At 48.5% G+C, this 11580-nt stretch overlaps 1 protein-coding gene across 4 annotated transcripts; it reads left to right on the top strand.

The window, feature by feature from the left end:
• The first annotated feature begins 6702 nt into the window (after positions 1-6702).
• On the top strand, positions 6703-9994 carry IFI6 (interferon alpha inducible protein 6). Of its 4 annotated transcripts, none has more exons than XM_059916485.1 (5): positions 6703-6813; positions 8216-8315; positions 8669-8737; positions 8818-8967; positions 9762-9994. In XM_059916485.1, exons 2-5 carry the CDS (start codon positions 8246-8248, stop codon positions 9866-9868), a joined length of 396 nt encoding a protein of 131 aa, XP_059772468.1. In that variant the 5' UTR covers positions 6703-6813; positions 8216-8245; the 3' UTR covers positions 9869-9994. The 4 variants fall into 4 exon arrangements, with proteins under 4 accessions (XP_059772468.1, XP_059772478.1, XP_059772459.1 ...); XM_059916495.1 differs by lacking the exon at positions 6703-6813 and adding an exon at positions 9582-9682 and having other exon boundaries at positions 6820-8315; positions 9762-9848; XM_059916476.1 differs by lacking the exon at positions 6703-6813 and having other exon boundaries at positions 6822-8315.
• Positions 9995-11580: the final 1586 nt, after the last annotated feature.

The raw sequence follows: 11580 nt of genomic DNA, 5'->3' as shown, positions 1-11580 counted from the left end.
CAGCACCACCTCCCCGCCCCAATCTCTGCCTTCAGCTTCTCCAGCTCCAGGGTAAGTGTGTGTTGATGAAAGGCACCAGCTTCTCTTGCCAGTCATCGTCAAAATTGGAGGCTTAGAGGTGGGGAGAGAGAAATGCGGGGGTGGAGGTCTAGTTTGTCCTCATAGATTCCAGTTCATCTTCATGGGTGCCAGCTTGACCTTGCCCTCCACCACTTCATGTCCATCTTTCAGAACACCCATCATTTAGGACTTCCCTGCTGACTCCTAACCCAACATCAGAAGCACAAACAACAGCTGTACATAAACTGTGTAACCAGCACCCATAATTGCATATAATCAAATATGTATAATAAATCCCTTATTCCTACCACTCTTAATGGTTCTGCTTCTCTGATGGAACCCTGATGGATACATCTGGATTATTGCAACTGACTCCTAACTGGTCCCCTTGCTTCTGTCCCTGCCCTCCTGGGAAGCCAGAGTGATCCTGTGAAAGCTTTTCAGACATGTCACTCCTCTGCTCAAATCTCTCCAATAGCTTCCTATCTCATTCTAAGTAAATGCCAAAGTCTTTCCTTTAACTGTACCAGATTCAGTTGAGATGTCTCTCAGCAGTCAACATCCTTGCCTCATTGCCAAACGTTACTGGCTGCCTCAGCATCATCAGGAGGCAAGAGCTAGTCTTTGGCATGAACTCAATTAAGCCTGCTACAGTAGGAACACCAGAAGCTTTGGCGCTCATGTCTGACCCAACTGGGCTTATGAAGGCTCTGGCTTCCCCAGCAACAGCCCAGTGGAAGGAGTTAACACGGTTCCAAAGGGCAGACTGTTAAGATCCTGTTGGCAACCATGAGAGTAGACAATGAAAAATTGATGACAGGGCTTCCCTGGTGGCGCAGTGGTTGAGAGTCTGCCTGCCAATGCAGGGGACACGGGTTCGAGCCCTGGTCTGGGAAGATCCCACATGCCGTGGAGCGGCTAGGCCCGTGAGCCACAATTACTGAGCCTGCGGCGTCTGGAGCCTGTGCTCCACAACAAGAGAGCCCGCGATAATGAGAGGCCCGCGCACCGCGATGAAGAGTGGCCCCCACTTGCCGCAACTAGAAAAAGCCCTCACACAGAAACGAAGACCCAACACAGCCATAAATAAATAAATAAATAAGTAAAAATTAAAAACAAAAAATTGATGACAGATAAATTCCTCACTCTTCTTCCTTACTATGGACTATTCCAAGGCACAGTGGTTCCATGTGACCTCTTTGAAGAGATTCCATGTGACTGAGCAACTGGCCTTGATTTTTGTAGACTCTGGCCAGCTAAGTAATGTAAGAGCTTATATTTCTTTCCTTCTTTCTCTGTTTCACTTCTGTTCTCCCCCTCACTTTTGCTTCCTTGGGATTGCAACACCCAAGGAAGCATCAGTGTACAACCTTTGATTCAGGCTCCATTTTCTAAGGAACATACGTTGACATTTAGTACCAGAAGAGGTCCTAGAAAACAGACCTCCGGGGTGTGATTTTGTAGTTGAATTTCTCACCCATGTGAAAGCAATAGGGATCTCATTGTTGGTAGTAGATGGAGTGATAATAACTTTGCCCTTCAGCTGGCATCACAATTAGTAAAGCTTTCACTTGTGGTGAAGGGAAGGCTATGTAGAAAAAAAATCACAGCCAATCACATTATAAGTGGCAGAGTTGCAAAGGTCTCTAACTGTACAGTGTCAGTAGATCTCCTATGTCATAGTCAAGGCCCTGATAGGGAAAGAGTAGGATCCTGAGACCGGGGCTAGGGATATCAGGGTAGACAAACCTAAGAATCTTTATCTCATAAGTTCTCCTGGGTGGCAGAAGCAGCCTCTGCCCTCTTGCTAAGGAATAACAGTTTCTCACTTCCCTGAGACTATACAATAATCTCACATGAAGCAGGTCCTTCATAAGATATTTGTTCTCCTTAATACAAATGTCACTCCCATCACACACTCAAATAACTGGGGTCTGTTCCTAGCAAATCCTAAGTGGGGAGATTTAAGTCCTTACCCAGGAAAAATAAGCTGCACATCAAAGGAATCGAAAGGCCTGGCTAATATATGTGGGAGTGATCTTGGGAGTTTTAGACATGGCAGTGAGGAGGCAGGCATGGCAGAATATAAGACTGGCTAATGGGGAATACATCGTCATGGACCACACTTGAGTAAGTCAGGCTTTAATATGCTTGCAAGGATGCCTGAGCTGGTCTCTGGTAGTTTCCAAAGAGGGTCACCATCAATTCCTTCTCTCCCTCTATGTACATGCCACTCCTCACATCAGAAGATGGAGTCTATTTTCCTCCTTTCCTTGAATTTGGACTGGCCTACGACTTGCCATAACCAACAGAATATGGTAGAAGTGACACTGTTCCAGTTCCAGACCTGGCCTTTGAGAAGACTGGCAGCTTCCATTTCCTCCCTCTTGGATGCCAGCCACCATGTAAGAAATCCAACCACACGGACACCCTTACACTGTGAAGAGACACCATGCTGAGAAAGAGAGATGCCTGACCAGCCTCAGATGTTCCGTCCATCCCAGCTGAGCTGCCATTTATGTAAGTGAAAAGGACATCCTGGACATTGTACCTCCTGCAACACCTACAAACAATACATGAAGCGTACGAACACCCAGCTGAGCCTAACCCAGGCTGCAGAATTGTGAGAAATAATAAATTGCTGTTGTGTTAAGCCTTTAAGTTTTGGGTGGTTTGTTATTCAGCAATAGATGATTGAAATATGATCTTAATAGTTTGCAAGGATGGTTCCTTAAAGCAGGATGATGACCTATCAAGATGCTAGAACTTCCTTGGTAGAGTATTAAGAAGAGGTCAGAAAGTTCAGGGAGGTGGAATGTAAGATCTAAGAACTCAGCACCCATGTTCTCTAGGAGGGCCCACACGACACCCTCTGCACTAAGTCAAAAAGGAACTCACTGATAAAGGGGACACCAGCACTTCTGAGTAGCTCAGTGGTGACTGTTCTGGGTACCCTAGGATTAAGAGTAAGAGATGCTGCCATGGTATTGGGATCCCTAATATCAGTAGTAATGTTGGGATTCCAGAATGGCAGAGGTGGCATCCAAGACCAGGTGAATATAATTACTGTCAAGGGCAGCGAGGCCAGAGTGACAATGAGGATGCCTCGGTCTGCAGGAATCTATGGCAAGTTGTAATGGGGATGCGATGGATGGACAGCTGACTGGGTGATCCTCTATTTTCATATTTTTTAAAAAATCAGGAGCTGGTAAGCAGACGACTGACATCAGCTGCTACAATGGATAACCACAGTCCCTCATCTAGATTCTAGATCTACGTTCACAGAGCCAGAACCCCTTGGCTATAGCAGAGGCCATCCCCCTAAAGAAACAACTCTATAGTGATATACCATAATTATATATAGTAAATATTCCTCCAATCCTTCCCCAAAGGAATCTGCTGTCATTTACCAGGATAATTGTGCGTTGGAAAAAGGACAATATTCAGAATATTGAAAGATTGTTAAAGAAATGGAGTCTGAATTGACACAAAACAGAGTTCTCTGGCTAGAGCAGGGAGTAAAGGAGGCCAGGTGATATAGATGGAGTTTAGCCTAAGTCCAATGGGTTCCAAAGAAGCTGACAGAATCCTTTCATTGATTCCACGATCTGCAGGTAAAGGCTGTAATGATAGGAAGAGCCAAGCAGAAGCTCCTGAAACTCCCTGTATTAGTCAGAGCTCTCCAAAGAAACAGAACCATTAGGATGTGTGCATATATAGTGAGGGAGTGATTTATTTTAAGGAATTAGCTCATGCAATTGTGGAGGCCGGCAAGTGCACAATCTGCAGGGTAGGCTGGCCACTTGGCGACCCAGAGAAGAATTGATGTTACAGCTTGAGCCCAAAGGCGGACTGCAGGCAAAATTCCCTCTTCCAAGGGGGAGTCAGGTTTTTTTTTGCTCTTAAGGCTTTTAACTGACTGAATGAGGCTCACCCACATTATGGAAGGTAATCTGCTTTACTCAAAGTATACTGATTTAAATGTAAATCTCATGTAAAAATTACCTCACAGCAACATCTAGAGTAGCATTTGACCAAATATCCAGGTACTGTGGCCTAGCCAATTTAACACGTAAAATTAACCATTACACTGCCCTACAGCTGATTTGTGCAGTATTATTTCTGATCTAGTACTTTGGCTGAGCTTGGATTCCCCATCGTATCCCCATTCAATTCACCTGTCTGGCCTCCAAGAAAACAGATGGATCAGGTAGACGATGGATAGATCACTGTGAACTTAACCTTGTGATAGCCCCAATCAGAGCTGTTCTCCTGGATGTGGTATCTTTACTGGAGCATATCAGCACAATCTCCAGCACTTGTGTGTGGTTATTGATTTAGCAAATGCTTTCTTTTCAATACCCAAGAGAAGAGATGATCAAAGGTGGTTAGTTTGCCTTTACATCACAATATGACAGTGAGAGCACCTTCACTCTCTCCCCTCAGGGCTTTGTTAACTTTCCAGCTCTCTGTTATCTATAGTCTTCAGGGAACCTGATCACCTTGACATCCCACAGAACATCATATTGGTCCACTATATTGATGACATCATGCTTATCGGACATGAACAGGAAATGGTAAGCACCATATTTGCCAGAGAGTGGAAGATAAATTGCATGAAGATTCATGGTCCTGCCACACTGGGAACATTTTTAGGGGTTCAGTGGTTTGGGGCATGCCAGGACAAGTTATCTCACCTCACATATCTCTTAGAAAAATGCACAGTTTTTGGTGGGCCTCTTTAGATTTTGGAGACAGAATAGACATGCTTAGAACTACTTCTCCAACCCTTTATTAGGTGACCTGGAAAGCTGCCAATTCTGAGTGGTGCCCAGACCAAGAGAGGGCTGTATAGCAGGTTCAGATCATAAAACAGGCAATGCGGCCACTTTGGATTATATGATCCTGCAGATACAATGTTGCTGGAGGAATCTGTGGTGGATAAAGTTTCTGTGGGGAGTCTCTGAAAGCTCAAATAGGAGAGTTGCAGTGAGGACCCCTAGGATTCTGGAGTAAGGCCGTAATTACCATGGTCCATTTGAACAAAAAGGTTCTGATGTGTCACTGGGCCCCAGTAGTGACTGAGCATGTGACCGCCAGCTGTCAGGTGGCTGTATGTCTAAAGCTAGATGTTATCAGACGGGCACAGCAGCAATCCAATATGATGGAAGTGGTACATTCAGGGCTGGGCTCAAAGAGTTCAGAGGCATAAGTAAATCAAATGAACAGGCAGCTCAGAACTCCCATGGCATCTAACTCTGTTGATGTGACACCTCTCCTTTAATTCATACCTATGGCCTCATGGAGGGTTCCCTATAGCAAACTGATAAAGGAGGAAGGGAGCAGAAGCCAATTTACACACAAGTCAGTATATGCACAAGCTGGAAATGGACCACTCTATTACAACCCCAAGTGGGGGTAGCCCTGAAGGACGGCGTTAAACTCCCTGGGGGCAAAACTCCAAGCAATATACTTTGTCCTGCCTTTTGTATGGAGGAAGATATGACTGAAGCACAGATATACACTAATTCCTAATAAATGGCAAATGGCTTGGCTAGTTGGTCAAGGGCATGGAAAGAGAAAGAGCAGAATTTCAGAGACAAGCAGGTCTGGGTAAGGGGCATATAGATGAACTTATCGGAGTGGGTGCAAAGTATGCAGATCTTGTGTCTCACATTAATGCTCACCAGGCTCACGAGGCTCTCCAGCCAGATGGCCAAATGTCCCATCTTGTGGATGTCAGCCAGCCTCTAAAGTTAGCCACCCTGTTGCTTTGCAAAAGACCCATAAAAGGGTGGCCGTAGTGGCAAGGATGGAGGCTATGAATGGACCAAACAACTTGGGCTCCCTTTCATCGAGGTTGATCTGACAACGGCCAACAATTAGTCAACCAGCCAGCAGCAGGCAGCAGCATAGAAACATTGGTCAGGGAGGGCAGCCAGCCCCCTGTGGGCAGGTCAATTATATCAACCCCCTTCCTCCTTGCAGAAAGCAATGATTCATCCTTACTGGAATTACATGTACTCCAAATATGGTTTGCGTTTCTAGTTCTGCAAGCATCGCCATCCAAAGGTTGAAAGAATGCTCAATCCATTACCCAGAGCCAGAAGACTCATTTTATGGCAAAGGATACGTGACAATGGCCTCATGAACATGGGCTTCACTGGTCTTACCATATGCCCATCACCCAGAAGCAGCCAGCCTGAGAGAACAATGGAATGGAGTGATTTCATTTCCACAAGTTTTAATCTCCTCTTCTGCAAAATAGGATTATAAACAGTTCTAGTACTTCACAAGACGTTTGTGGGATTGGATCTCTTTCCTGGCCCTTGTATGCTGCAAGTGCTCAATAAGTGGTAGGCATTATTATTAATTGAATTAAACTGTGAAAGACCTTCTGCCCCAGGAGGAACTGGTGATCGGGCTTCACTAAGCCCAGCAGGGCTGTGGATCTCACTCTAGTTTGACCTGCTTTGAATACTCTTAGCTATTCGGAAAGTCTCCGACTTGAATTACACTTTTTGGCCAGTACGCAGCTCAGCAGAGATGTTGTCGCTGAGCAGAGCTGGAGGGGAGGAGAAAAGATGCTGCAGAGCTCGAGAAACCGAAACTGGAAACTCTGACAGGGATTGGCCACCTGTGGGCAATCTGAAAGGACTATAAAAAAACCAGCCTGAGAGCTGTTACCTCACTGCAGTTCCCGTCTATCAGCAGCCTGCAGGCAGGAAGATTCCTTCTCTGCTCTCCTCCAAGGTAAACCCGGAAGCTATGAGATGTGGGTGTGAAGCTGCCAACCTCTGCCAGGCTGCCTGCCTGTGAGGCTCATGCCATGAGAGCCGGGATGCCCATTCCTCAGGGAGTCTACACCCCTGAGTGCCCTGGAATCAGAGTGGTCTGAGGGGATGTGTTGGTGGGCTTTTAGGGGGTTGGGTTGCAAAACCCCAAGAGTCATGAGACTTAGCTTATAGATGCCATGTCAGCAGTCTTTGGCCTTAACTCTGTCACTTCACCTCCTTGGGCTTTAGTTCCTCATCTGTAAAATTAGAATCAAGCTACTTTACTTGCCCAAAGGACTGGACGATTTCTGAAACCCCTTTATTGCAGAATCTAATGTGACAGTGAGTTTATCTTTGAGGATAGATGAAGTGATCTGAAGTAGATATTCAAAGTGTGGGTTTGGGCATTAGTCAATTGTGGCTTTAAATCCTGACTGCTACTCCCTAGTTTAGCAGGCTTGGGATTATTACTTTTCTGAGCTTCAGTTTCCTTATCTATAACGTGTGGTTTAGAACAATGCTACCTACTTCATGAGGTTGCTATGGGTATAAATAACCTTGTGCCATAAAGCGCTAAGTAAGTGCTCAGTACAGGGGAAGTTGTTTGGGTTTTTTGTTCGTTTTCAATTCAAGGGAAATGCATTGAGCAGACAAAGTTCACATTAGAGGTGAGTTGTGGTGGGGGAAGGGAAGTGTGTTTCTATTTTGCTGTGTAATGGAAAGAGCATAGGTTTTGGATTCTGCAGTCTTGAGTGTGTGTCTAGGCTGCCCAGCTTCTTGTGTGACCCTGGGCAAGCTCCTTTACCCCTCTCTGCTTTCTTTGTGAGAAAGGAAGTTGATGTGAAGCCAGTGTTTGGGGCCTGTAAATATTCAATGCATTGGGAGAATAAATCTATCAACAACCATCGTTTAGAAAATTCTGTGTGACAGACACTGTTCTAAATGCTAGGGATATAGTGGTGAACAGTTGCAAAACTCACAGCCACCCTCTGAAATAGGCTTTATTGATAGGCCCACCTTAGGGATAAGGAAACAGGCTCAAAGAAGTCCCAGGTATCCTGCTTAAGACAAAGCCAGAAACACAAACCACAGTAATGATACTAGCTGACTTCCGTTGAGTGCGCAGTGCATGCCAGACACGGTACCAGGGAGGATTCCATCCTGTAAGTCTCATAACCACCGGTGTGGCGGGAACATCAGCGCCGCTGGTGCCGTGAGGAAACGGAAAGCCTGCGGCTCCTTAGAGGGGTCCTGGGCTCAGTCCAGAGCATCTCGCTGCTTTTTGTGGACTCATCCTCGAATCGAAAGGGAATACAACAGAGCGGGAGTGGCTCCAACAGGGCTCTGGGGACCACCTCTTCCCTCTCCCCCATCCCAAGTACGGCGACAAAGCATTGCGCTGTGCCACCATGCGGCAGAAGGCGGTATCGCTCGTCTTGTGCTACTTGCTACTCTACACCTGCGGCTGCGAGGAGACAGGTAAGGATCCTGGGGCACCTCAGGACTCTGCGATAAAGAAGCGGAGAGCTTCAGGATCCCTGGTTTCGAGACCCAGGCGTGCCTCTGAACGAGAGAAGCTATTCCAATGGACAGTGCGGGGTCCCTGTCTAGAGACCCAGATTCGAATCCCTGCTCTGTCAATTCTTCCATTCTCCCGAAATGAGTTCATGCCAGTTCTGTACCAGGCAGAGCGCTCTGGGAAAAGTCTCTTCCCTTCGTTGAGGCTCTCCGAAATGGGAGGATGGTGGCCCCACCTCCGGGGGTGGTCCGGAGCATCAGGCACAGAGTAGGGGACCCTGCTCCCCACTGGGCATTGTCCACTCTCCTTCCAGACAAAAGACGCTCAGGGGAGGGTGACTCCGGGTTCTGGGGCACGCTGACCTACATGGCCGTCGGAGGAGGTGGGTCTGGAGGGCGGGGAGCCCCGGAAGGTGGGGCGGGCCCTGCGGCTGGCGTCCCTCACTGCTTCCTCTTCCTCCAGGGCTCATGGCCATGGCGCTGCCCGCGCTGGGCTTCTCGAGCACAGGCATCGCCGCCAACTCGGTGGCTGCCTCGCTGATGAGCTGGTCGGCCGTGGCGAACGGGGGCGGAGTGCCCGCCGGGGGGCTGGTGGCCACGCTGCAGAGCCTGGGTGAGTGCGGGCCGGGCCAGGTGGCCCTCTTTTCTGTCCTGAGCCCTTTTCACAGGCTAACTCAACTCTACTAGGTGGGGCTTCTTCTAATGCCCACCACTCAGTGGGGAAACTGAGGCACCCAGGGATTAAGGAATTTACTCAAATTCTCCCATATAGTTAGCACCACGGCCAGGATTCAAACCCAGTCAGTCTGCCTTCTGGCTTTCAGACTCTAAGGCCAGAGCCTTCACTAATGCTTTGGCCAAGTCGCAAGTCTCAGTTTCCTCATGCGTTAACCAGCATAAACATCCTCAATTTAACATTTTATGAATCTCCTCAATCTCAGAGAACCAGAGTGGCAAAGAAATGTGGTGAAGCGACCCAGTTCAATCTCATACTAACCCTGGTCTTGCATTTCTTCAACATCATGAAGGGGATAGATACAGAGCACAGAATGGTGCTTCTAAAAAACGTGCTTTCACCTCTCTGTCTCTCTTTCATCCAGCCCTTTCTTTCTTTCTTTCTTTCTTTTTTTTTTTTCCTCTCCCCCTCTGAGGCGTCCAGAATCCTACAGAAAAACCACCCCTGACAAACTGCCCCTCTGCCTTTCTGAACCCTCCATCTTCCCTCAGTTCTGGAAGGCAAAAGCCCAAAGAACCAGCCCAAAAGGACACAGCCCTTCTCAGAGTGGGCAGAGAGGAAGACAGACCAGGCTGCACCCCAGCAGTGAGAGGTGAAGGGTGTGGGCAAGGCTAGAAACAGTCCTGTGCTATAAGATGGTTGTCCTGTCACCAACTGTATTTGCTTTACAGGGGCTAGCGGTGGCAGTGCCCTCATGGCCAAGATTGGGGCCCTTCTGGGCTATACTGTCCACAAGCAAATCGAAAGCAGAGGGAAGGAGAGAGCGGATGAAGAGTAGCTAGCAGCTCCCTGGAACCCCCTCCTTCTTCCTTGTCTTCCTTTTCCAGCTGTAGTCCAGAGGTTCCTCTTTCACACTTGGCAATGACCTAGGTAAAAAACCAGAATAAACGTCTCTCAGAAAACACTGTGTCCTGCTGTGAGTCGTGCTTGCTATGAGAAGCCCAACAAGATCTGGCTCTGGTCTGCCTCATCCATACACCCCACCCGCATTTCCCCCAAAGGCCATCACAGCTCCTGGAGCAAAACTAGCTGATTTTGCCTCTGAGCCTTGGCATATTCTGTTCTCTCTGCCTAGAATGTCCTTCTGAAGCTAATAACCCAGCTCAGACATCTCCTCCTCCGGGACTCCTTCCCAGCAGAGCTGCTACTCCTGTCACAGCCTGAATGCTCAGGCTCTACTTCTCAGGGTCCCTGGGGAGGCAGATTCTTTCTGTTTTCGGTGAGAGAAGTTTCCAACTCCTTCCCTGATTGGGCAGAGATGGAGAAGCCAGATCTCCATTCTCCAAAGAAGTGCTAGAGTGGTCTCCCTCAGGCGGAGGCTAGAAGGCCAGACATTTGTCTTGGGGAAACGGTGTAACAGCAGCTTTTGGGGGGTCAACAAGGCCTCCCTTCCCTCAGAAAACTCTGGGGACAGGGTAGGCAGTTTTCATCTGGAGCCTACACGCCTTCTGAGGGGGAAGGGAAGGCCAAGCCCTTGGGAGGATCTGAGGTTTGGGAGGCCTGTTCAGTGAACCAGAGTGCCAGGACCTAGGCAGGCGGGGGGCAAAGAGGCTCTGGAAATTGTTTGGTAGTAAAGCTAGGGCTGGTTCTAGCACCAATGGGGAGAGAGAGAGAGAATCGTGCTGGGGTTCTGGTCTGAGTGGGTGCACCAGCCTCGATGCCAGACCAGCCTTCTAGAGAGATCTGCACCCCTAGGAAGTGGCCATGTGTGAACTACAAAAGCTGGTCACTAAAGGGCCAAGCCAGCTGTCCTCAGGCCTCCCCCACCCAGCCCCACTTCTAATCCAGAATTTCTTCTTCGATTACAAATGTATGGAGGTGGGTAAGAGGCTCTTTCGTGCTTGCTCCCATCCCCAGGTCCAGCGCCACCCCTGCAGGTGGCAATGGTTTGCCTCAGCTGGCTTGCCCCAGGCCCCCAGAGAAGCAGTGTTTGTGGAAGAGGAGACACAGGTGGCGGAGACACCATCTGCACCTCCAACACTGTCTCCACAGCTTGTGTCCAAGAGCGGAAGCTGAGCTGAGTCCCCTGCCCTGATAATCACCACTGGGCCTCAGCTGAGTCCTGCCTTGGTTCGGGCCATTCACTGAGGGGCAGATGGAGTGGACTTCTGCCCAGGAGGGGATGGGGTCTCAAGCATCACACTCTCCCAGGCCTGGTAATTGCACCCCAGTTTGTCTGTAGAGTTGATATCCCAGAGACAGAAACGGGTATCCCTCAGCCCCTTCATGGCGGGCACTGCATCTAATTCATCTCTCCTCCCCAGTGCCTGGCACACAGTAGGTGCTCAATATATGTGGGTAGAATTGAACCTGAGGTTAGTCTCCGTCCATCTACCTGTCCCTTTACCTTTCCCAACTTTCATGGGAAGGAGGGACTGGACCGCTTGTTCTTTCCCTGGGGAGCCCTTGATAATACCCGCTGTCACTGCCATGCAGGCCTCGGGGAGAGGACCTCAACCCCCTTTAACACTGTGGTCAAGTAAACACAGG

Source organism: Balaenoptera ricei, chromosome 1, assembly GCF_028023285.1.
Source record: "Balaenoptera ricei isolate mBalRic1 chromosome 1, mBalRic1.hap2, whole genome shotgun sequence".
Classification (NCBI taxonomy): Eukaryota; Metazoa; Chordata; class Mammalia; order Artiodactyla; family Balaenopteridae; genus Balaenoptera; species Balaenoptera ricei.
This window is presented reverse-complemented; position numbering and strand designations above follow the sequence as displayed.

What these genes read in the sequence shown, in the direction of transcription:
- IFI6 (XM_059916485.1), top strand. Translation starts at nt 8,246, where the DNA reads ATGCGGCAGAAGGCGGTATCGCTCGTCTTGTGCTACTTGCTACTCTAC. An exon ending in CTGCGGCTGCGAGGAGACAG is followed by an intron (nt 8,316 to 8,668) that starts GTAAGGATCCTG and finishes CTCTCCTTCCAG; the next exon opens with ACAAAAGACGCTCAGGGGAG. An exon ending in GGCCACGCTGCAGAGCCTGG is followed by an intron (nt 8,968 to 9,761) that starts GTGAGTGCGGGC and finishes TTTGCTTTACAG; the next exon opens with GGGCTAGCGGTGGCAGTGCC.